Source organism: Cucurbita moschata, unplaced genomic scaffold, assembly GCF_002738365.1.
Source record: "Cucurbita moschata cultivar Rifu unplaced genomic scaffold, Cmos_1.0 Cmo_Scf00013, whole genome shotgun sequence".
NCBI classification, from domain to species: domain Eukaryota; kingdom Viridiplantae; phylum Streptophyta; class Magnoliopsida; order Cucurbitales; family Cucurbitaceae; genus Cucurbita; species Cucurbita moschata.
Window position 1 is genome coordinate 3,171,576 of NW_019268529.1, and position 25,469 is coordinate 3,197,044.

General features: G+C 38.0%; 4 protein-coding genes and 1 pseudogene across 4 annotated transcripts; 3 read left to right on the plus strand and 2 right to left on the minus strand.

Moving 5' to 3' along the window:
* Positions 1-1,215: 1,215 nt before the first annotated feature.
* Positions 1,216-3,735, plus strand: LOC111451129 (UPF0496 protein At4g34320-like). Its single transcript, XM_023091415.1, has 2 exons — positions 1,216-1,858; positions 3,092-3,735. The coding sequence occupies exons 1-2, from the start codon at positions 1,283-1,285 to the stop codon at positions 3,638-3,640; spliced, it is 1,125 nt and encodes a 374-aa protein (XP_022947183.1). The 5' UTR covers positions 1,216-1,282; the 3' UTR covers positions 3,641-3,735.
* Positions 3,736-4,896: 1,161 nt separating this feature from the next.
* On the plus strand, positions 4,897-9,120 carry LOC111451128 (probable E3 ubiquitin-protein ligase ARI2). The gene is made up of 7 exons (XM_023091413.1): positions 4,897-5,279; positions 5,532-5,564; positions 5,662-5,941; positions 6,154-6,634; positions 7,692-8,240; positions 8,324-8,493; positions 8,620-9,120. The coding sequence occupies exons 1-7, from the start codon at positions 5,163-5,165 to the stop codon at positions 8,760-8,762; spliced, it is 1,773 nt and encodes a 590-aa protein (XP_022947181.1). The 5' UTR covers positions 4,897-5,162; the 3' UTR covers positions 8,763-9,120.
* Positions 9,121-10,555: 1,435 nt separating this feature from the next.
* On the plus strand, positions 10,556-16,076 carry LOC111451618 (plastid division protein PDV2-like). The gene is made up of 7 exons (XM_023092092.1): positions 10,556-10,909; positions 12,510-13,169; positions 14,851-14,955; positions 14,998-15,158; positions 15,252-15,366; positions 15,610-15,726; positions 15,818-16,076. Exons 1-7 carry the CDS (start codon positions 10,649-10,651, stop codon positions 15,959-15,961), a joined length of 1,563 nt encoding a protein of 520 aa, XP_022947860.1. The 5' UTR covers positions 10,556-10,648; the 3' UTR covers positions 15,962-16,076.
* Positions 16,077-18,297: 2,221 nt separating this feature from the next.
* LOC111451619 lies at positions 18,298-18,699 on the minus strand. The gene has a single exon (XM_023092093.1). It carries the CDS (start codon positions 18,697-18,699, stop codon positions 18,298-18,300), a length of 402 nt encoding a protein of 133 aa, XP_022947861.1.
* Positions 18,700-22,587: 3,888 nt separating this feature from the next.
* Positions 22,588-24,173, minus strand: LOC111451130 (annotated as a pseudogene).
* Positions 24,174-25,469: the final 1,296 nt, after the last annotated feature.

A 25,469-nucleotide genomic window follows, 5' to 3' on the forward strand; every position in this document is an offset into this window, starting at 1 on the left:
AGATTTGATAAAATTTTGTTTTCCTCTCACGACCGTCAAAACACCCTTACTATGAAACACGAGCTTATTAATTTTTGTTTTACTTTCTTGTGACCATGATGTCGGTATCTTAGCAATTCCCATTAACGCTTCTTCTAAGTCCATTTGGATCAGGATCGTCTACATTTTAGCTTACCATAATAAAACTAGCACGAGATCTAAAAATAGTACGCTGTGTTTCACAGTTACCACATCCAAGAGTTCTCAACAAACGAACCGTCTAACAAATCAAGTTTTTAATAAAACTTGACATCGTGATACCACTTGTTATACATTTACATAATATACAACCTAAATTATGACAATGACTGATATTAACCGAGCCAGAGAAGAAATGAACACAAACACTTACGTGAACTAGAAATTATTTTTACTATATTCAAAATACGAGATTAGACGATAGTGTTCTTATTTATTTTTTAATTGAAAGAAAATAAATTCAAATTTTGTCACGTTTATTTGTAATTATAAATCACTTTCATAGTTGGTGAAATGTAATATCACCATCATCTTTTATTTTTAAATTAATTTTAAATACCTCTATGTTTTTTTTTTTTTGTCACTCTCTAATAATAAAATGATTCGTATTTTATTCACAGAACAATACTCGAACAGACATAAATTGGTAACAATTAACCAAATTATCATGATGAGATCAACAATATATCTAAATAGAAATTCTAAAATTATACCGTGAAAATGAAGATTCTAACGTCTAATCTATCGACTATGTCAAAGTGAGGAAAATTTAATTTTGATAACTGCTTAGTAGTGTTCATGAGTTAGATTGGGTCGGGATGGGTCGAGACAGTTTTTAGACCCACTGTTTCAACTGCCAATTTTTTCACCTCCCATTAAATAACGAACCCAACCCCAATCATATAATTAAGAGTTGGTGTTCAACTTCTACTGTTTCCACACCCTGTTTTGTTCTCCTCTCGACCAATGTGGGACATCATAGTAGAACTCGTGAATCAACTAAATTTAAAGTAAGTTGATTGAGACGGGATGGTGAGTAATTTATTTATTTTTTTCTTCTAAAATGCTTGGTTATTATGACGTAAGAGAGAGAGAGAAGAGGAGAGAGATTGCTTCCCCCTCCCAGTCCGCAGCCGTAGCATTCTGTTCCATTTTCATTATGCGTGCAAGCCATTCTTTCTCCTTCGCTTCTTTAACGGTTTATAAATCCTTTCTCAATTCATTGCTTCTCAATTCTCCTATTTTCTTCCTAATCTTTCCTCCAATGGGAAACAGCCACGCCACCAAACGGAGCACCACCGCCGCCGAACAACCCGCCGCCATCAATCTCGCCGCCAAGGACCTCACCACCTACGAAGCCGCCTGTGTGGCCGACGCCGATGTCCGATCCTTCGACAAAGCCCTCCAAGCCCGAGCCAACCAAGTGCTGACCACATTAGCCGACGACGGCGGCGTTCAAGTCCGAGCCCTGTCCTTCGATTCCCTGAAACAAGTCACGGAATGCCTCCTCGAAATGAACCAGGAGGTGGTTCGAGTCATCCTGCAATGCAAAAAGGATATTTGGAAGAGCCAGGAGGTGTTCGAGCTGGTTGAAGATTACTTTGAAAATAGCCTCCAGACGCTTGATTTCTGTACTGCTCTGGAAAATTGCCTGAAACGAGCTCGGGACAGCCAGTTGCTGATCTTAATGGCGCTGCGGCAGTTCGAGGAGGAGGAAACTCATGTGGGTCGGAATCGTTTTGTGAAAACTTTGCAGGAATTGAGGAATTTTAAGGCCTCTGCTGATCCATTCACTCAGGAGTTCTTCAACATCTTTCACTCTGTTTATAAACAGCAAATGGTAATCTCTCAATTTCCGCTTTAAAAATCGTTTCGGTTAGGAACCACGACGTCGATGTGGGACTACTCCTTTCATTAATGTTCAATAATCTTCTCCTCTCGAACGAAGTAGAATAGAGCTTCCATGGAGGCCTATAGAGTCCTTGAATAGCCCATCCCTTAATCGAGGCTCGACTCTTTTTTCTAGAGCCCTTGAACAAAGTATACCATTTATTCGACACTTGAGGATTGTATTGACACGACTAAATTAAGGGTATGGCTCTGATATCATGTTAGGAAACACGACCTTTCACAATGGTACACTATTTAGCTTTCCTTAAGGCCTATGGAGTCCTTGAAAAACGTCTCATTAATCGAGGCTCGACTCCTTTCTCTGGAGCTCTCGAACAAAATAGACAATTTGTTTGACACTTGAGGATTGTATTGGCTAAGTTAAGAGCATGACTTTGATATCATGTTAGGAACCACGACCCTCCATACATGGTATACCATAGAGATTCCCTTGAGACTTATGGAGCCCTTGAATGACCTCTCCTTAATCGAGACTCGACTCCTTTCTCTGGAGCCATCAACCAAAGTACACCATTTGTTCGACATTTGAGGATTCTATTGACATGTCTAAGTTAAGGGCATGAATCTGATATTATGTTAGGAATCACGACCCTTCACAACGGTACACCATAGAGCTTCCCTTGAGGCCTGTAGAGCCTTTGAACAATCTCTCCTTAATCAAGGCTCGACTCCTTTCTCTGGAGCTCTCGAACAAAGTACACAATTTGTTCGACACTTGAGAATGGTATTAACATGGCTAAGTTAAGGGCATGACTTTGATACCATGTTAGGAAGTACGACCCTCACAAATGGTACACCATAGTGCTTCCCTTGAGGCCTATGGAGCCCTTGAATAGCCTCCTCTTAATCGAGGCTCAACTCCTTTTTCTGGAGCCCTCGATCAAAGTACATAATTTGTTCGACACTTGAGTCACTTTTGACTATACACTCGAGACTCACATCTTTTTTGTTCGGCCCTCAAAGATTCTATTGACATGACTAAGTTAAAGGCATGATTCTAATACCATGTTAGGAATCACGACTCTGTATAATGTTATGATATTGTCACTTTGAGCATAAGCTCTCGTAGCTTTGTTTTTATTTTTTTTCCAAAATACCTCGTATCAATAAAGATAGTGATCATTACTTACTCATTTCAATAATTTTCAACATTTTTCGACAGGTAATGTTAGAGAAGCTTCAACAGAAGAAGAACAAGCTCGACAAGAAGCTGAAGTCCATCAACACATGGAGGAAGCTATCGAGCATGATATTCGCAGCCACATTCGCCGCCGTGTTAATCTGCTCGGTAGTAGCAACGGTGATCGCAGCACCGCCAGTCACGGCAGCGTTATCAGCAGCTTCCTCCATTCCTCTAGGCTCCATGGGAAAGTGGATTGATTCCTTATGGAGGAGCTATGAGAATGCATTGAAAGGGCAAAAGGAAGTGATAAGCTCAATGCAGGTCGGGACGTATATCGCGATCAAAGACATGGACAACATTCGGGTTCTGGTCGGGAAGGTCGAGACGGAGATGGAGGGAATGTTGGAGAAGGCGGAGTTCGCCATCGAAGAGGAAGCTGTAAAGGTTGGAGTGGAGGAGATGAAGAAGAAACTAGATGTGTTCATGAAGAGCGTTGAGGATTTGGGAGTTCAAGCTGATTTGTGTAGCAAAGACATTACAAGAGCAAGGACAGTGGTTTTGCAGAGGATTATAAAACATCCTAATTAACATCTTAATTTCGATTAGTACTATGTAATTAATTACATTCTTTCATTTGTTTTTTTATTTTGTTTGTTCATGGATATTTTGTTTTATTTCTTTTAATTAAATTTAAAAGTATATATATATATATATATATAAAAACATTATACCTCTGTGCGTTCCCACACCCTCCACACTGGTAAGATATTGTCCACTTTGAGCATTTTGTTTTGGGTTTTTCCAAAAAAACCTCGTATAAACAAGATGTATTCCTTATTTATAGACCCATAATCATTCGCGGAACTTCCTCCCAACAATTCTTAACATAAAGTTCCTCGTACAAGTCTCCTAGGTGTGTTCTAACGAAGTAGAAGTTTTTCTTCAAGATCTTTCTCGTTATGACTCGAACATAAGATTAAGGCTTATGGAAGCTTTATCCCCGAGATTGTAGAAGGAATTTAGAGAAAGATTGAAATGCATTTTGGCTCTTATTTAAAGTGATTTTGGTAGAATTTTTGACAAATAATATATTTAAATATCTAATAGATTAAGATATAATATCTTATTTAAATTATGATATAAATATAATCATAAATTTTAAATTAATTAAATATATACTAATATCTCATTTAAATTTCATAAGATATTCAAATATATATTTAATTAATTTAGACGTCATATTTATAAGAAATTTGAATTTTACGATCATATTTAAATCATATTATATCTCAATAGATAATATCATATTTAAATATCACAACACGAATTTATGATTAAATAGAAACTAAGCTCACATGAATTTGTTTGATTTTACATAATAGTTTATTTACTCGATTATTTTTTCAATTAATGAATCTTTATTCTCAGACATTTTCTTGTAGATCGATCGTCAAGGCCATCACTCTCATTTCAAACTTATCTACACAAAATTTTTATCAACTCAATTTAGTACACATTGCCCTAGTTTGGGCTCGAGAGAAATTTGGGACACCTTCCTTTTCTAGACGAGATTCAACCCAACCAACCTTAAAAATTGACCTTTAAGCACCAATTAAATACGCTCTTTAGTTAGTACAAGTTAAAATATTTTTTTTACCGGAAACACTTTTTTTTTACTTGCAGTGGTAAAAAAATGTCACACTTACGACCCCAATAATTAGAGGGAAGGGAATCGCAGTAATTCCATAATTTACTGAGTTAATAAAATAATTTAAAGCATTCAAAATTCCGACAGATAAAAAGCAAAATATTATAATATATATATATATATGATATATATTTTTTAATTTTTAATTTCATCGGAACAACTCCTATTAGTCGTTGTCCTTTCAGTCTCTTGGCCGGATTTTCCAACGATCTCGCTGGAGGGAAACGTTCTCCGGCGTTTCCCGATTCTCCGGATCCGATTTATTCATCGAATCTCGTCAGCAATTGTTTTGTTCTGTTTTTTTTTTCCTTTCCTTTTTGTTCTTACCTGTATTAACCACTGAGCTTTCCCTTTCCTTTTCCATCTGACTTCAGTTTGTAATTTCTTTTCTTCAATTTCTCAATGGAGGACTGCATCAGCAGCGATGAAGACTACTATGACTCCGATCGAGAATCTCTCCACGGCCTCGAGAACGAGGACTCTGAAATTCAGTGGATTCCTAAAAGTTCTGCGACTAAGGTATTCTATTTCTCGCGACGCGTTCGGGTTGGGAGGTGGATTGTAATTGGATTTGATTACTTTTCTCTGTGGATTGGAAGTTGAAATTCCTCTTTTCTCGATTCAATTTGGAGAGGTTTTTTCTCGATTGATTTTTGTTGAATCACAACGTAACATTCTATGATTTTCTCTGAGTTTGTGATGATGGGACGGCGGAATTTTATGGGTTTTCTAATTGGCCATACTTATGAAGAACATGTTTTCTGTTTTCAGGTTATTACGAAGGAATGTCTCCTTGCGGCACAGGTTTAGAACCATTTATCTCGTTTTATTGTTTGATTGTTTAGCTGGGTTGTTGTTCGTTGTTTGAATTTGATTTTAGAATTGTTTTGTTTTCATGTAGAAGGAGGATATGCGTAGAGTAATGGATATGTTATCATTGAGGGAATACCATGCTCGGACCTTACTCATTCATTACCGATGGGATGTAGAGAATTTGTTTGCAGTACTTGTGGAGAAAGGGAGACATCATTTGTTTGCTACATCTGGTGTTACTATGATTGAGAATCAAAGTATTAGCTCCTCTGAGCCTTCTTCCATGGTGATGTGTGATATCTGCATGGAGGAAGTTCATGGCAATGATGCAACTAGAGTTGACTGTGGCCATTGCTTTTGTAATAACTGTAAGCATTTTTTTCCCTTTAAACTTAGACAAATATTTTTCAATGGCCTTGTGAACTGATATTGTAAAGATTGGCTGTGATTGTTGGTTGTGAGCAGAATTAAATTGTGCGTATAATTTACTAATAATTGGCGGAGCTTTATTGTTCGTTATGTCGTTGAAAACTTGAAACATTTGTTCTGAGATCAAATTTACTACACTTTTGTGTTTCAGGTTGGACTGAACATTTCATTGTGAAAATAAACGAGGGTCAAAGTCGGAGAATTAGATGCATGGCTCATAAATGTAACGCTATTTGCGATGAAGCTGTTGTTAGGAATCTAGTTAGTAAAAGGCATCCGGATCTTGCCAATAAATTTGATCGTTTTCTTCTTGAATCGTACATTGAGGATAACAAGAGAGTCAAATGGTGTCCGAGTACCCCTCACTGTGGTAACGCTATACGCGTGGAGGATGATGAGTTTTGTGAAGTAGAATGTTCGTGCGGTCTTCAATTTTGTTTCAGTTGCTTATCAGAGGCTCACTCACCATGTTCATGTTTGATGTGGGAACTTTGGATTAAGAAATGTCGAGATGAATCCGAAACAGTTAACTGGATGACAGTACATACAAAACCCTGTCCAAAGTGCCACAAACCCGTCGAGAAGAATGGTGGCTGTAACCTTGTCAGTTGCATCTGTGGACAAGCATTTTGGTATGTTCTTACTATTTTTGTAATCATTTTCTTTGTTATGGTTTTTTTTCGATAAATTTATAGCCTGGACGGAAGCGTTCTGTTCAAAATTACTTAAATACAAGACCTGAAAACGAACTTTCTGATAGCGATATCTCTTTCGTATATTGCCAGACATCGAGGCAGATAGCTCACTGTCATATATTGTTGAAACTGAAGCTAAATTCTTCTCTTGAAAGCATACGGGGTTTTAGCTGTCTTGAATAAATAGTTTTCTGCATTTCATTTGGAGTGAAAATGTTCTGATTAATCTAGCCATTTGATGCTCTTTCTGTCTCTTTCTGAGAACAGTTTTCTTCTTTGTTATTTTCTTTGAATTACGAGTCGTTGACACTCGAAATAATTCACCACTTTTGGGGGTCTCAAAATACTTAGTATGCTCGATAATCCTTGTCTGGAAAAAAGAACAACAACAACATTTCTTTTTATTATTTTTTCATTTTGACTTTGTTGGCTTTTGCTAATTTATTATCAAGAAAAATTGTCTTTTCTTGTATACGTATATTGGATGGTTTCGACGTACATCTGAGTCATTTGGAATGAAATCTATGGAGGATTGTTGTTAGTTAATCAGTTAGTAATATCTAATCCATCTCTTATACTTAAAACTTCACTTAATCTTTTGTTGACATTCAACTGAACAAGTTCAATACATTGTGCTTAATCATTTTAAGCTTATGTTAGTTATAGATTCTGTAAAAATACGTTTCTCCATAATCTGTTCTAAGGAAATAAAGGTAGTGATGTGTGAAGTGTGAAAGATGGGTATTGTTTCCTTTAACGTACCAAATAATAACTTAAACTCTTTCTAATTTGAACTAAGTTCATAAAAATCAAGCGTTTAGTGCTTAGTACTTAAGTTTCTGATAGTAGAACTCTGTTTCTTTTTCTAGTTGTTATTCTTTACAATATATTTTGTTTACACTGTTTGTTTTTGTTCTAGCTATTTGTTCTTCTGGCCATGTTTTTCATTTTATCAAGTGTGTCTAAGTTTCTACTTCCCATCCTTCTGGTACAGTTGGCTGTGTGGTGGAGCTACCGGTCGAGAACACACTTGGTCGAGTATTTCTGGTCACAGTTGTGGGCGTTACAAAGAAGAATCAGCACAAAAAGCCGAGAGAGCAAAACGGGATTTGTATCGCTATATGCACTATCATAATCGATACAAAGCTCATACAGATTCTTGTAAGCTGGAAAGCAAATTGAAGGAATCCATACAAGAGAAGATTTCGATATCTGAAGAGAGGGAATCCATGCTGAGAGATTTTAGTTGGGTAAACAATGGACTTCATAGGCTTTTCAGATCAAGGCGGGTTTTATCATATTCTTACCCATTTGCATTCTATATGTTCGGGGACGAGCTATTCAAAGACGAGATGACCGAGGAGGAAAGGGAAATAAAGCAACATCTATTTGAGGACCAACAACAACAACTTGAGGCAAATGTTGAGAAGCTCTCCAAGTTCTTAGAGGAACCGTTTGATCAATACGCCAAAGATAAGGTAATGGAGATAAGGATGCAAGTCATCAATCTGTCCGTTATCACCGATACCCTTTGCAAGAAGATGTAAGCGTACTCGAACAATCTGTTAATTCTGTTCTTCTAAACGTGCGTTAAGCTCTTGGAACTCATGTACTAATCTCATGCAGGTATGACTGCATTGAAAATGATCTTCTGGGTTCTCTTGAACTGGGTATACACAACATCGCTCCATACAAGTCGAAAGGAATCGAGAAAGCACTGGAACTTTCGGCTTGTTGGAACAGCAAAACGAATACTACTATTGATAAATATCTTCCATCAGACTGTAGTACAAGTGGTAATGTAGAGAGTACTTTTCTACACTTATTGTAAATCTGCATTCATTACCTACAACTCTAAATCAAGATCGTTGCACATTGCTTGATGTATATGCTTTATAGTTTTACTGATGGTACAAATGCAGGAGGATTGTCGGAACGCGATCGTTTGTCTGGATTGAATTCCGACGAGAACGGATGCTCTTCTAGGAAGCGTGCCAGAGCAGACGTTGTTACTGGTAACTTTTTTGATCTAAACTTGCCTGCTGAGGTGGTTGACAGAAACTAAACTAATATCTGGAAGTTGCGTGGTTATAAAGTACAGTTGTACAGATCTGACATAAAACAATAGCTTCGTTAGCATGGGACCAGGTAATCGTAGGTGTTCTTTTAATTCTTCACTCGTTGTTCACCATCTTTTATTATCTTATCTTCGGCTGAGCTATAGTTTGAAAGAGAATCTGCGATGTTCTTCACTTCACTCACGTTCCTTATTTCCATTTTGCTTTAGAAGAATCCGCAAATTGTACATAGCTGTGATATCGAGCTTTGATGGTATTTGGAATGTAAATGCTAGCTGAACTCTCAGCCTGAGATAGACAGAGGGTATTTATTATATGCATTTTGAGGTAGTCTGATATTTCTCTCTCGCTGTGTTTATTTTGATGTTTCTAAAGCTGTTCCTCCTGTCTGCCATGAACTGATTTGATTGTTAATTCCTAGGCTGTCTGGTGAACCTGTGTTTGTGTGGATGTTGCTTTAGGCCAACTCCACTTTCATTATGAATTAGATTAGCATTATTTACAGATAATGTGTGGTTCATCAACATTAAAGAATTGTTTGTGAACAAATGGAATATTGTGTAACCTCGTTATTGGTGTTACATCATTGGTCCATTAATTCAACTAATCATTGAGGTAACACAAAGGCTGAATTGATGCTTCTCTATAGTCCTTAATTCTTCTGTCTTTACATCCAGCTTGGTTTTTGAGAATATGTTGGTCTAGACATTTGTTGCGATTGATGCTTCTCTCTAGTCCGATAATGCTTCCTTGTCTTTACATCTAGCTCGATACTCCTTTGAGTCATATGTTGGTCTAGACATTTCTTGTGAAGCCACTATGAGGTCTACGTTGATTAGTGAGGGGAACAAAATATTTCTTACAAGGGTGTGGAAATCTCTCCCTAATAGATGCGTTTTAAAATCATGAGGCTGATGGCGATACGAAACGAGCCAAAACAGACAATATTTGCTAGCGGTGAATTTGGGCTGTTACAAATAATATCAGAGCCAGACATCGGGTGTTGTGCCAGTGAGGACGCTGGCCCCTAAGGGTGGTGGATTGTGAGATCTCACATCAATTGAAAAGGGGGAACAAAACATTTCTTATAAGGGTGTGAAAACCTCTGGCTAGACGTGTTTCAAAATTGTGAGGCTGACTTGATGTGTAATGGGTTAAAGCAGACAATATCGGCTAGCGGTGAGTTTAGTCTGTTAGAACACCCTTTTGACATGAGAAGACAGGAAGATGCTAAAAATTACACGTGTGCTCACTCCTTGAAGCACTTCTTCGGTGCAAACAATCCATTTTCATGGGCTCTTTTTCAATCAACTCCTATTTAATGCTGAAAGTGAGTCCATTTCAATCTTATTAATTTATTTTATCAAATTAAATTTGAAATTAATATCACTTAAAAACTATATTCTTTTTCACAAGTCAAAATTTACTATCAAAACCAATGATCAGCTAGATTCGAAAATTCGAACATCTGAGTTTTAGAACATGAATATAATATCAAGTTTTAGAACATGAATATAATATCATAACTAGTTGAACTATGTTCAAGTTGACGGTTCATACTTGTTTACTCGTTATAAATTTTTAAAAGGGATGAAAACTTGTTAATGTAATTGCTAAGATTCCATTTTATTTTGGGTAGAAACAAAGTTTGTATTGTTTGAAATTTCAGTTTCAGGAAGAAAGGTGGGTCTTCTGAGCCAATCAGTATATCTACAGACAGAGCACCAGAATCACTTATAATCTTCCAATTTTTCCACCATAAACTACTTCTATTGGCGCCTTCTGATTCAAAGTCTTGTTCTTTTCAAAACCCCACTTCCCATTTCCCCTAATTTCCCTCAAAAACCCTAGCCGGAGCCACCCACCAGCGCCCATGGAAGAAGACGGCATAGACATGGTTCTTGGCAGAGCCACAGAGCTCCGGTTGAAGATCAGCAACTGCATTCACAAGGCTACAACCATCGCCTCTCTCCTGCAAGACCCATCTGCCGGAGGGGGAAATGAGGCTGCCAATGACGGTGGTTCCACCTCCGAATGTCCTGCCGCCGTCACGGAGGACGACGAAGAAGTGGAACGGCTTTTGAATATCTGCGATGCCCTTGAATCCTTGGAGACCCAACTCTCTTCTTTGCAGGTTTTCCCGCGTTCGCTCTTTTTTTTTTCTCACATTTCTTGATTTGATGGTCTGTGACTCTGTTCTGCTTTTGATTTTGAATTGATTTGATTGTATCATATGGCAATTGTTCTGATCTGGGTTTTGTTGTTCTTTTGTTCATTTCCCCATATTTTGGAGCTAAGAAGTTCTTGAATGATCTTCGTTGTTCTTGTGGTAGAAAGAAAGTGAATTGAAACTTTGAAACTACTTATTGAATTGCTTTGTTGTTTGTGTTCTGTCAAATCAGACCTTGTTCCTTGCTTTGGTATATTGTTTGTGAATGCAGAAGAAACTGATATCATAAGAAATGGTTTTCAAACATGATTTCTTGCTTTTTCTGAAAGGTTTTCCTCTTCTAGCAAACAAGTTTGGCCTTTGGGATTGTAATGCTAAATCATATTCTCGCTCTCTGTATCCTTCTCTTTATCTGTCTTGTCTCTCTTGTCACTTTGGTCAGGGACTACGAGAGATCTCACATCGGTTGAGGAGGAGAACGAAACATTCTTTATAAGGGTGTGGAAACCTCTCTCTAGCAGACGTTTTTTAAAAATCTTGAGGGGAAACCCGAAAAGGAAAGTCCAAAGAGGACAATATCTGCTAGAGGTGGGCTTGGGGCGTTACAAATGGTATTAGAGCTAGACACCAGGTGATGTGAGTGAGGAGGTTGAGCCCCGAAAGGGGTGGACACGAGGCGGTGTGCTAGCAAGGACACTGGGCCTTGAAGGGGGTGGATTGGTGAGGGTCCCACATTGATTGGAGAAAGGAACGAGTACTAGCGAGGATGTTGGCCCCAAAGAGGGGTGAGTTGTGAGGTTTCACCTTGGTTGGGGAGGAGAATGAAGCATTCTTTATAAGGGTGTGGAAACCTCTGCCTAGTAGATGCGTTTTGAAAACCTTGGGGGAAAGCCCAAAGAGGACAACATCTGCTAGCGGTGGGCTTAGGCCGTTACAAATGGTATTAGAGCTAGACATCGAGCGATGTGCCTGTGAGGAGGTTGAGCCCTGAAGGGGGTGGACATGAGACAGTGTGCCAGTAAGGACGCTGGGCTCCGAAGGAGGTGGATTTGGGGAGGGGGTCCCACATCGATTGGAGAAAGGAAGGAGTGCTAGCGAGAACGTTGGCTCCAAAAGAGGTGGATTGTGAGATTCCACGTCGGTTGGGGAGGAGAACGAAGCATTCTTTATAATGGTGTGGAAACCTTTCCCTAACAAACGTATTTTAAAAACCTTGAGGGGAACTCCAAAAGGGAAAGCTCAGAAGGACAAGATCTACTAGCGGTAGGTTTGGGCCGTTACAGACTATGGATGGCTCCAGAGCAGTCCATAGTCATAGCACCAATCTATTCTTGCTTTCTTGATCTCACAGATGTGCGGGTAACCCGAGCAGATATCTCAGTTCGAAATTTGAGTTATATCAGAATAATCCATAGATTTTTGTTCTGTTTCATTACTAGAACGTTAATTGAACTCTGGGATAATGTAGTCTTTGTTGAATATATTTGCATTCCTAGTTATGTAACTATATGATCCAGACAATTGGTCCAGTGCTAATTGATATTGCTACTCTTGTCATATCAAGGTATTGCAACAACAACAACGATACGAACGGGAAGCTGCTCTGAGTGAGATCGAACACAGCCGCACGATGCTACTCGACAAGCTCAAGAACTACAAAGGTGAGCATTTGGAGGTGATAAACGAAGCTTCGGCCTTTGCTGGCGAGGCAGTAGAGCACAACCATGATCTCATGCTTCCTCCATATCCAACCCGTCCGCCCTACGCTCTTCACCTAAACAATGGCCAATTACCACCATCCTTGTCCGCTCGCAAATCTGCCCGCAATGGGGTAACCTTGAACTACACGACGAACGATGCTAAAAGGGAGTCAAGCGAGTCGTTGACTACCAGCAAACAAGCGAGCACGAGAAGCTCGACGAACGGATTAGGTTCACTCATAGCTGCTGCAGCCAAGGCAGTGTTTACCATTGTTGGTGTTGTGTCAATATTGAGCATGTCTGGCTTTGGACAACGAATCGCAGCGAAGAGAGTTAGTCGTTCGAAGATCTCCAATGGGTTTGTTGAACAGCCATCGACCAAAGAAGAGAGACCGATAATTCGATGCCCGCCTGGGAAAATTCTCACGGTGGAAGACGGGGAGGCGCGGTGCGTGGTGAAAGAGAGAGTCGAAGTTCCATTTTCCTCCGCCGTGGCCAAACCAGATGTGAACTATGGATGTGGTTAATGCATCACTTGCCAATGCTTCTTTCTTCCACATCCAAAGGTAACACTTCATTCCATCTTCAATATGTAAAGTTTAACACATTTTTATGTTCTAAAAATATATATAAGTATATATTAGGTTTTAATTTTTTTTAGTTTAATGCATCCCATCTTAAAATCTACATTTTGGTCTAATTTGAACGACAATTTTCAAAGAGGATAATATCTGCTAGCGGTGGATCTGGGTTGTTACAAATGGTATCAGAGCCAGACACCGGACGATGTGCCAGCCTTCTCGCTGTTCCCCAAAGGGGGGTAGACACGAGGCGGTGTGCCAGTAAGGACGTTGGCCCCAAAGGGGGGTGAATTTTGGGGTGGTCCTACATTGATTGGAGGAAGGAAAGAGTGTCAGCGAGGACGCTAGGCCCTGAAGAGGAGTGGATTGTGATGTCCCACATTGGTTGGGAAGAAGAACAAACCACCATTTATAAGGGTGTGGAAACCTTCCCTTAGCATACGCGTTTTAAAGCCTTGAGGGGAAGCCCGAAAAGGAAAGCCCAAAGCGGACAATATCTGTTAGCGGTGGATTTGGGTTGTTACATTATGAGTCGCGTTCTTTCTTCTCCGTACCTCAATATGAGTTCATTCTTGGAGAGGTCCAATAAGATCTGTTCCTATTATGCAAATGGTTGAAGACTCGTAACTTTGACTCATAACTTTGGTCGGAGGCTATGCTAGTTACCTTGGTGTTACGATAAATTGATGGCATCAATCACATAACCTATTAACCTAGTGAACTTTTGCATATTCTTGACCATGGTTGATTAGTAGTAATTTGACTCGTTAATTTGTTTATTAGAGATTTGTCTCTTGAGTGGTTACCATATACTCTCTTGTAGATTTCTCGGATGATGTAGTTAGCCTCATTGAGAGTAAGGAGTAACAGATGATGTAGTCAGCCTCATTGAGAGTAAGGCGTAACATCTCTGGTATAATCGCCCACCTTCCTTCAAACCCAGAGACTTGGGCTTTTAACCTTCTCAACCAAAGCGGGGTTGAACTTACTACCCTCGACAGACCCTTATGAGTCAACCTCGTGATTCTAAGCTGACTCATAAGGACAGTGTTGCAGTGATCAAAGCTATAATTCTACGTAATTGTAGAGAACTCAAACGAGAAAACGGTATGATAATACAACATGATAATAGTGCTACAATTGTTATTGATCAAGAAGGAAATCCAAAAGAAACTCAATTTTTGGTGCAATTACCCGAGAATTGAGACAACTAAAGACGACACCATAAGATAGTTATAGACTAGTAGATTATAGAAATTAAATTTCTATTTAATCAAACATTCAAACCACTCATTAAAACAAAGTTGACTTTTATATTATCCTATTTCTTTTCTAGCTTGCACGTTGACAACCATCCTAGATCGATTCTGTGGTCGGATTGAAACCATTATTTGAATAATCGTCGATGTTTTCAATAACAAAATAAATGAATTACCGAACAAGATCCAAATAAATAAATAAATAATTGCCCAACTCAAGGCCAAAACTATTTTTTAATTATTAGAAGAAAAAAAAAAAAACCCCAAGTGATTGAAATTAATTTTTACCACAAGAATTTGTAAGTTCAAAAAGTTATCCCAAAAACCAATGAAAAACCAGCAAATTTGGCTGTTTTTCAAGACAGCCCCCTGTTTTGTTCCATGTCCTGTTCTTGCCTTGTGGATTATCTCTGTATTTTACCCAAAGAAGCAAAAAGCAGGCTGCCATGGCTTTTCATTACAATGAAGAGGTAAGAGCACAAAACAGAACACTTTATTGGTTCACTGCATAAATAGGATCCTCCAATATGAGTTCCCCAAGCAAAAACAACATAATCATGGGCACTTTCGGAGAATCCAAGGTTTTCACTGAACACCAAGAAGCTCTTGTGCTCAAGTCATGGAGTGTCATGAAAAAGAATGCTCCTGAATTGGCCCTCAAATTCTTCCTCAAGTAAGCTACTCCCGACCCGAACATCGTCAATTCAAAGGTTCGTATTCGTGATTTGAAACTAACCCTTTTCTTGTTTTGGTGGATTGTATTTAGGATATTTGAAATCGCTCCGTCCGCTCAAAAGATATTTCCTTTTTTGAGAGACGCTAAAGTCCCCCTCGAGCAAAACCCTAAGCTGAAACCTCATGCTTTGAGTGTCTTTACTTTGGTAAGTAAATTAGGGACGGGCCCTATCACAAAAATATTCTTTTAGTGGGACGATAGCTCTGAAAAGACAGATTGTCCATCTTTTCTTTAATCTTAGGAGAAATACGATCGGGGTCGGGTAAAATAAGAACCGCCCCTACATTCAAACTGCCCCTTTTCCCATTCGCAAGAACTTAGATGCAAGTTTTTGTGGGATGTTTTTTTTAATGTCTTTTACCTTATGAATTTGGTTTGAGTCTTGTAGACTTGTGAGTCAGCGGTTCAGCTTCGGAAAGGTGGCATAGCAGCGGCTAGAGAAACCACTATCAAGAGGCTCGGTGCCAGTCACTTCAAATATGGTGTCGTCGACGAACATTTCGATGTATCTACATTCTATTTTGATCGTATAATTTGAACTTTACCTTCATCCCGATCAAACTATGACCTAATAATGAACGTTTTTTTGTTCATAGGTGACAAGATTTGCACTTTTGGAGACAATAAAGGAAGGAATTCCAGAGATGTGGAGTGCGGAGATGAGAGGGGCATGGGCTGACGCTTATGATCAGTTGGTGGCCGCCATTAAAGCTGAGATGAAGCCTTCTTCCACCTCTTAATATATATATATATATATATATATATTTCTTTTTTTAAATTCTGTGTGACAAGGACGTTTTTTATGCTTAATTTTCAGAGTGGTTGAATAAATGTATGGCTTTTTCATCAAGAAAAGTATTGTTTTTTTCTTTTTTAATTTAAAATTTCATTGTTTATAAATAAATTAATTAATTAATGTCAAATTGCGATTTTTATAATATTTTTTTTAGATTAATTAAAATCTGTATTAGCTCAAACACACAGTTAATCAGTTTTGGCTTGTAGTTTCTTAATCAGTTTTGGCTCGTAGTTTCTAACCTTTATTAAAAAAAGGGTTTTATTTCCCTCTTCAATAAATGAGAGATATTCAATTCATAAACGATGTGGGATCTCACAATTCATCTCTTTCAAAGCCTAGCGTCCTCGCCGACACTCGTTTCCCTCTCGAAACGATGTAGGATCTCGTAATCCACCTCCCTTCAGAGTTTGGCATCCTTGTTGGCATACTTCACGGTTTTAAAACGCGTCTACTAAGGAGAAACTTTCATACCATTATAAAGAATGTTTCGTTCCTTCTCGAATCAATGTGTGATCTCACAATATCGACTAATCTACAGTTAAAATTGTATTTCTTGTCCACCACTAACATTTATCATCAACAAAAATGTTACATTTTCCAATCTTTTACTTTTATTAAAAATAAAAATTCAAATAAACAATTCCGAACCTACCGAACCCAAAAAGTTTATTGTTGAATTGGGTTAGGTACATTATTTAATAAAAGTTATTAGGGTTGAAAAAATTTATAACTCGAATAATTGAATTGAGCCTATAAGGTGTCATAACCCGACCCAACCCAATCTATGAACACCCTTATCAAAATAATCGAACTGTTTACTCATTATCGGGAGGTAAATCATATAACACTAAAATCTATGATATGTTATGGATCTAACATGATCACATCTCTCGTAAAATAAGATAGAAAGATCCAAACGTTGTTCTTTAGTGCACAAACAGACGTGATCAAAACATATAAGCATCGACATAGTCGAACATACCTATCTATTCCGAGTCTCATCTTGATCAAGTAGATATGTTTAAAAATTATATTATTTAAACATATAATATAAACTAAGATATTTAAACTATAAATATTATTTATTACCTCAGATAAAATAACATTAATGTATTATATGAATTATTAAAGGAAGATGTGATGGCGTAGTTCTTTTTATTTATGATTTGAAAATCCACACATGATTTTGTTTTATTTTTTTTAATTAATTTCTAAATAATATTTTCAAATATATATATTTGACTTTCAAAAATTAATTTTAGTATATTTATTGTCACAATTTATTTTAACTTTAAAAATATTTTAGTCATTCACATTTAAAATTTATTTTTTTAAAAAATAATATTTTAGTTCTTCAATTAAAGTCATTTCTTAACTTTTTTTTTAATTTAAGCTCGAAATCAACTATTTAAGAATAAAATATAATATTGCGACGAATTTAATTCTTTAAAAAAAATAGGTAATAAAATATTGTTTATATATTATATTTATTTATTTAATATAGGTTCAAAACCTAATGAAAAGACAAGACAACCTCGAATGGTTCATTGAACACAAATGAAAACTTTCATTTTTTAAATTAAATTAATTTAGATTTCTTTATTGGTGCTTATTAAAATGTCGTGTGTACGACAACATTGTCTTGCCTTTTTTGTCTTTCTATTTCTCATTCTTAACGTTCGACTCGCACTATTTTACTGCACATAATAAAAACTATATATTAAAATAAATAATTTTAAAAATATTATTCAAATAAAAAGTCCGAATTTTTAGTATTCCTTTTGTAGTTATTGATGAGAAAACTATATAAAACAATAATAATTATAAGATATCACATCAAAATGTCTCAAAATGTCTATTATTATTTTAGTCGACATAGGATAGCATGTTGGTGAGTTCGGTTCTTGTTTTATTTTTTTTTTATGTATTTAAAAAATATAAATATAATTTACTTTAAATTTGATAAATAGATTATATACATTAAATATTTAAAAAAATTAATGAATAAACTTAAAAATTATTCTTTTAAAATCATAAACATTAAATAAATGAAAATAGATACATTAAATGAAAAGAAATCTAAAATGGTAATTTAACATAATTAAAAAAAAAATTAAAAAATAAATATTTGAGTGTCATTGTTTCTTCTCCAATGCGTTCTCATCATTTACAGAACGAACTCAGTTTGAGCTTTCGCCATAGACGAATCTTTCCATTACAATGTCTGCACTATTCACCGTCAGCTTTCGTTCTTCTACCATCGCGGAAATCTCAATACTATGCCCCCGGGGCTCCGATTCGGTACCCGACGGAGGGCGGCGCCGCTTTCAAAGACGAATATGGCTTCTTGGAGTTTGCGAGGGCCACACTTGCTTTGGCGGCCAAAGAACACAGCTCCGTGAGGGAGATCGGCAGGTGCGCTTTAGCGAGTGGGATTAGAAAATAAATTTCTCCTAATTCGAGCTCTCTGTTGCTGGATATTTGGGGAATGATCGAATCGATCTTCATAGATTCTGAACTGCAGAGAAAGCAATTAGGGTTTTGATCAAGAATGTGGCCGGCCTTTACTGGATGCCTCAATTCTTGAAGCCTACCATCTGTATGGATAATTTTTGCTGTTGAAGGCCAGTTTGTGAGGCTGCTAGCACTCGAGTTCTGAGATGAGGCACAAACCCCCATTGTTTTAGTTAGATGGAAGAGGAGATGGGTACGTAGTGAATGATAACTTATATTTATATAGAAAGAAAACTGGGGGGAAAATAGCAGGGCATGTGAATCATGGGGCCATGATAGGACGGTATGAAAACGGCGGAAAATGCAGTGAATATGAGGCTTGATTATCCTTTTTGAGTTTCCTTGGTGCTACAATTTGATACCAAAACTGTGCAGAAGCTGGGCCACACTGACCATTTATCTCAGGGAGAAAGAGTGAGAGAAAGCAGGAGACCCCTTTCTCGACCAACCGACTGTTCAACGTGTCTCTCACTGTTTGACAATGACACCAATCGCTAACTTTTCTGTCCCAACAGAGTTATCTGATTGATCAACATGATTAACCTTTTGGATCCCAATATCATGATTTTGATAATGCTTATATACATGTGCTAATGGTTCAAAAGAAATAGCAACTCTTCCTGTGCTTTTTTTCTTGTGGGTATCTACCGTTCTTGGCCTTGAAATGGAGTGCTCTGCACAAAATAAGTTGTTTTTGTAACCATAATGTTTTCTTGATTGTTCTTGATTGGGAAGCCTTTTTGTTTTAGATCTCAGGTGGGGCGATCTCTACGCTGCCCCGAGGCTTCTTTTCGGTTGCTAACTGTCTCCAATCCGGAAGAAATGGGATAGTACTTATGGTTCATGGAATTGAATCATGTGGATCAATATTGGTGCCATGGAAGTGTAACGACCTAAGCCCACCACTAGCAAACATTGTTCTCTTTGGCCTTCCCTTTCGGACTTCTCCTCACGGAGAGGTTTTCACACCCTTATAAAGAATGTTTCGTTCCCGTCTCCAACCGATGTGGATCTTAGAATTCACCCTCTTTCGAGGCCGAACGTCCTCGCTAGCACTCATTCCTCTCTCTAATTGATATGAGATCTCACAAGAAGGGTAGCTGTCCTTTATCATGTTAGGTAATAGGATTAAGAAGATGGGTGAAAGGAGACTGAAAATAGTACCGACCAAATTACTTCTTGGACAGTAACAGAGAAGAAGGAGAAGGGCCTCTTGCTGTACTGAATTATACTATCCAGATTTTGTCTCATGAGGTATTGCTATCACATCTCTTCAGTATTCAAAAGAGTTCCATTAATACATGCATATAATAGAAAGTAATAATTGTAGAATGTTTGGAGATGTAAAGTTTACTTTTTAAAAAAAATTAGTGAAAGGATCAAAAGCACTTTTTATGTTTGATATCATAAAAGTTTTCAATAGTCTTTTGAAATAATGTAGGTTTGGAAAATGATATTGATCTTTGCAAGGTTGTTAGCTATAACTACAACAAGCATAAGCAATGAATTGCTACATCATGTAACAGCCCAAACCCACTCCTAGCAAATATTGTCTCTTTGGACTTTCCCTTTCGGGCTTCCCTTCAAGAGTTTTAAAGCGCATCTGCTAAGGAGAGGTTTCCACACCCTTATAAATAATATTTTGTTCTCTTCCCTAACTGAGGTGAGATATCACAATCCACCCCCTTCGGGGCCCAGCGTCTTCGCTGGCACTCGTTCCTTCTCCAATCGATGTGGGACCCCCTAATCCACTCCCTTTGGGGCTAGTGTCTTTGTTGGCACACCGCCTCGTGTCCACCCCCCTTTGGGGCTCAGCCTTCTCGCTGGCACATTGCTTATTGTCTGGCTCAGATACCATTTGTTATAACCCAAGCCCACCGCTAGCAAATATTGTCCTCTTTGGGCTTTCCATTTCAGGCTTCCCCTCAAGGTTTTTAAAGCTCGTCTACTCGGGAGGGTCTCCACAGTAATGTTTCGTTCTCCTCCCATACTTATGTGGGATATCACATTATGTGAGTAAACAGTCTCACTACTTTCCCCGTTAAATTTATACTTTATCTATGATTCTTCATATGTATATTTAGAATCCTGAAGAGTTATTATCCAATTTTTTTCTAAGTTTTTCTTCATGTTCTTCCATGTTTATCCATTTTCTTCTTCCTTGGGGAGGCTGGCGGTCCCCGGGTCTGCTTCAAAGACGGGATGTACTTGATGGCATTCTGTAACAATATAGATAATTGGTGTTAATGACAAGGAAAGGGAAAGTTCACTTTCTGGAAAAGGAAACTTTGCTGAAATTGTGAGGGAAGATGCAAATTTAGCCAGATGCTAAAAATGGATTAATGGGGTTGGAGTTTCTTAATGTTTTATGGTCTGTGTTGATCAGGTAGAGCAGATTTTGGAGCAACTTTTACGAAGTTTGGACCAAAATGGCGTGCGTGCTTCATTCATCCTCTTCCAGGAAAAATCTCGAACCATTCTGTATAGGCAAGTTCAAGATACATCCAATTTACAGGTAGACTTGTGGCCCTCCTCCTTTGTATATATGAAGTATGCCCAAACTCTTTTTTCTTCCTTTCTTTTTCAATATGCCCTTTTCATACGTTTCTTTCACGCTAGGAGAACCCTTTTCTATATTTGACACTATTGTCGTTTCTTTGTGAATGCATCTCTGTTCTGGAATATTGCCTTTTCTTTCTCTTCTATCTCGTCCAAGCCATAAAGCATGTTTTTATTTCATATAAACCAACCCCATTAAGGTCCCATTCTGAAAGTGGAAGTGTGTAGCTTTTCCCTTGAGAACTTGAGGATGGCCCATAATCAGAACTGTTCTCCAAGCCTGGGTATGTCTTATAACTTGAATATAATATGGTTCAACGTATTAAAACATATACTCTCGACCATAGGTTCGAATCAAACGTGTTGAATCCAAAAACAATAATGCAAGACTGATACTATCGATGTATGGTTCTAAATTTGTATTAATTTGATTAGGGATAAAGTTTGAAGGAAAGGTCTGATAAGATGAATGATGAGGCCATGTTTATGTACATGTTGGTATATACAAGTTTACTCTCTTTCTGTATGCATATGGTTGCCAATTTTGGAAATGTTTTCGAGCTTGACATTGATGGATGACTAATGAACCAGAACTTAGAAACATAAAAGGGAATCACATATTTCAGTAGTAGGCATAATCAAAATGTTATAGTTTTTGAAGACAGACTTCTTGGATGTATGGATATTCAGCCTCGTGATCTTGTAACAATTGTTGTTTTTTTTTGCATCGCGAAAGAGATTGGTATCGACTATAATTTGCATGTTGCTTGATTTAATTTTGTGTGATCATATTCTAAATATCATCCGATTAATTTGTTTATGACTCATACTTGAGATGAATGTAATAGCCCAAGCTCACCGCTAGCAGATATTGTTTTCTTTGGATTTTTTCTTCCAAGCTTCCCTACAAGGTTTTAAAATGTGTCTACTAGGGAGAGGTTTCCACACCCTTATAAAGAATGCTTCGTTCCCCCTCCAACCGATGTGGGATCTCACAATCCACCCCCCTTCGGGGCTCAGTGTCCTCTTTGGCACACCGCCCGCTGTCCACCCCCTTCGGTGCTCAGCGTCCTCGGTGGCACACTGCCCATTGTCCACTCCCCTTCTGGGCTCTGCGTCCTTGCTAACACACTGCCCGGTGTCTGACTCTGATACCATTTGTAACGGCTCAAGCCCACCGCTAGCAGATATTGTCCTCTTTAGGATTTCCCTTCCGGACTCCCTGTCAAGGTTTTAAAATGTATCTGCTGGGGAGAGGTTTCTGCACCCTTATAAAGAATATTTCGTTCCACTCATCAATCGATGTGGTATCTCATAGTATTATACGCACAGAAACTTCTTTGATACATGAGAGGTTCAGGACTAAAGATGGATGGAGAATCCGTAGGCTTTATTGTGTTTCTTTACTTTTCTTTCCTCTTTTTTGGGGGACTTTTTAGATAATATTACGTGAACTCAAAGGAAATTCAAGAAAATCACTATTTCTTTTTCCTTTTGGCCAGAGAAATTGTTTATTAACGAGTTAGGCTCTTGGATTTTTGGCTACAACTAAATGATATCATGAGATTCATGATGATCTGATATCCTACAAACAAGTCCATACTGAAGGAACCTGATTCTAATCCTAATCCTAACTTACTTGATATCATTGTTCATCAAGCTGCTGATATTAGGGCCACAATAACCCCAGCAATCAGAGCTGTTGGGTCACCGAGCAGTGCAGATATAACAGATTGGACAGCCATACCAGCCATATCACAGCACCTTTTCATCTTCCCCTTGCCCTTGTTGTGATGAGTCTGAAGAGTATTGTTAAGACTAGGAATTCTCATCTCTCCAATTTGGTCCCTTTCCCACGTCCAAAATACAATTCATGCCAGCTCTCTACAAGCATATCTTTCACACAAGCTACACGTAGATTATACTTCTTACAGGAAGACCTGTAACTCCAGCTTCCTCCCTTCCGCCCGCACCTATGACACGATGCACTCACTTTCTTATAAAGGTAGAGCTTGATTGCACCGTCGCTCAGTGCCATTGGTAGCTTGGCACAACATGGATGAAGGTCGAAACCACATAATTTGCAGTGGTAAATGAAGCCAGTGACATCCTTCCCACAGGCATTGCAGAATCGGGGAGTGTCGCCAGGCGGGTGAGACATGAACTGAAAGGAGCACTTGGTATAAAAAGGTGTGAGATAGAGGGGAAAGGGATCGCACAATGCACGTGAAGGTCGAAGTTGCAGACCGTACATTTATAGCGAGAGCCTATACCAACCTCCTTGCAACCGTTACACATGAATGGAGACTCCGAGTACTCAAACTTGAGCTTGTGTTGTGGATGGCTGAAGTGAGAAATCTCATTATACTTCATCTTCCAATTTGGCTTCTGCTCGAGTAAAACAACAGGAATTGTATCGTATATATACTGAAGAAAAAGCTTCAAGGTAACTGTCTCTGACTCATTTTCATACATATTTCAGTCCAACCAACTAATTTTGAGAGCAAAGATTGGGTTATAGGATTGAACAAGAGTGGTTTAGAGTATTATTGGGGCTGGGTTTGGCTTGAAAATGAAGCAAAAGGTGGGGAATTATTATATGCTTTGAGAAGGTGGGTGGTAAATTATAAGCATTGAAAGGGAATTAGTCCCAAATGTGAAGAAGGCACCAGTTTTGATACCCACAAAGCATATTTGTTCATACCCATCAAAGGAATTTGTAGATTTTGATATATTTATTCTGTCTGTGATGCAATCATGTCCAGAATTTGAGATGGAATTCGATGAAATATGAGCATTTCAGCTTTTTTGAGAGACTTGATTATGGCTATGCCTTTGTTAAGTTGGAAGAATATTAGGCAATTTGGAAGATTTGAATAATGCAAAGACATTAGCCCTGGTTTATACCTTAATATTAAACATTTGGTTAGTTTAATATCAATGAATAGACTTCAACAACTTATGGAGATGGGGAGTTTTGAAATTCCGACTTCTTAGTTATTAATATATGTTTTAATCAGTTGAATCATGCTCAGGTTGATGTTTGTTTAAACTCAATTCGGTTGGTAAGATCAAGTGGACCAATACATATACCAAATGCTCTGTAGGAAAGTTGACTTCTAAGTCTGTAATCTGGGGTTTGCTTCGAGAAATATCCTTTCTCTCTTGTCCATTTAGGGGGTGCAGATACACCTGCGTTGATTACAGGTGACGGTTACAAGAATGGTGGGGAAGTGAAGAATACCTGATGACATTTAGGGATGGATGTAGACCCATCGGACAGGAGAAATTATTGGAATTCTATAAAAAGTCTCGGGAGCTAGGAGACATGCCAGTTTTATACGACGAGGTGGAGTGGCACAAGATATGTAAGGTTGGTCTAGTAATTAGGGGTTGGTTTGAGATTGATTGAAAAGGTAGCCCAACCGCCCCTCCCCCTAGCCGCCTACCTACTCGTGCTCGCAGCTCAATCAGAGGTCGACGAGTGTGGTCCGACATAAAAACATAAGTCGTCCGCCTCGACGTGATACGTGGATTGCTTAGTAGTGCTTCGTCACTACTATAGTTGGCTTGACCCCTTGATATGTCCATGACGTCTAAGAACTGTGCTAAGCAATTCAGGCTTAAGTCAATCCTCATGTCTTGTATCATACAAAATCCAAGAATCTTATGTAAACAAGTCGACATTGCGACACTCTCTAAATGAGACAAGGATCATCTCTCTAGTATAATGAATGTTTTTCTTAATGTTGCATCTTTGTGCACTTTTTATACCTCTCCACCTTACCAAATTGATCACTCACCTCTAATTTAAGCATCAAAGTATATCTGGAATTGCTACACTAACAAACTATTTGGGCAACTCGCGACCTCTACAATTTACCTGATGTCAGACAATCAAATTCATTTTTGAGTATAACGTATTTTTAAAAGTAGCATAACTTAAATTAAACTGATCTTCCTTGTGCCCCACCTAACACTTTAGAACAACATCTTAGAAACATAATTGAACTTGAAAATTTTAAGGAGATCCAAATGGATAAGCTCGAATATTGAAGCTTTAGTCTATTATGCTAGTTAACATTATCGTCAAATAACATTGTTATACCTCCAAAATTGGTTTGGTATTTTAGAGGAAGAATCAATTCCAAATTTGACATAAAGATCAAAGGTGGGGCTGAAGATAGATTAAATTACAAATTTGGTCTTTTTGGTCGAGAAAAAGTTGAAATCTAGCTTTCATAGTTTTAAAGATTATAATTAGCGAATCCCTGTAGGTTAATAGTACAGGTATTCATATCATTTAGGAATCCCGTCTACCTACACTACCCAATTGAGTTGGGATAGTTTTTTTTTTTTTTTTTTTTTTTTTTTTT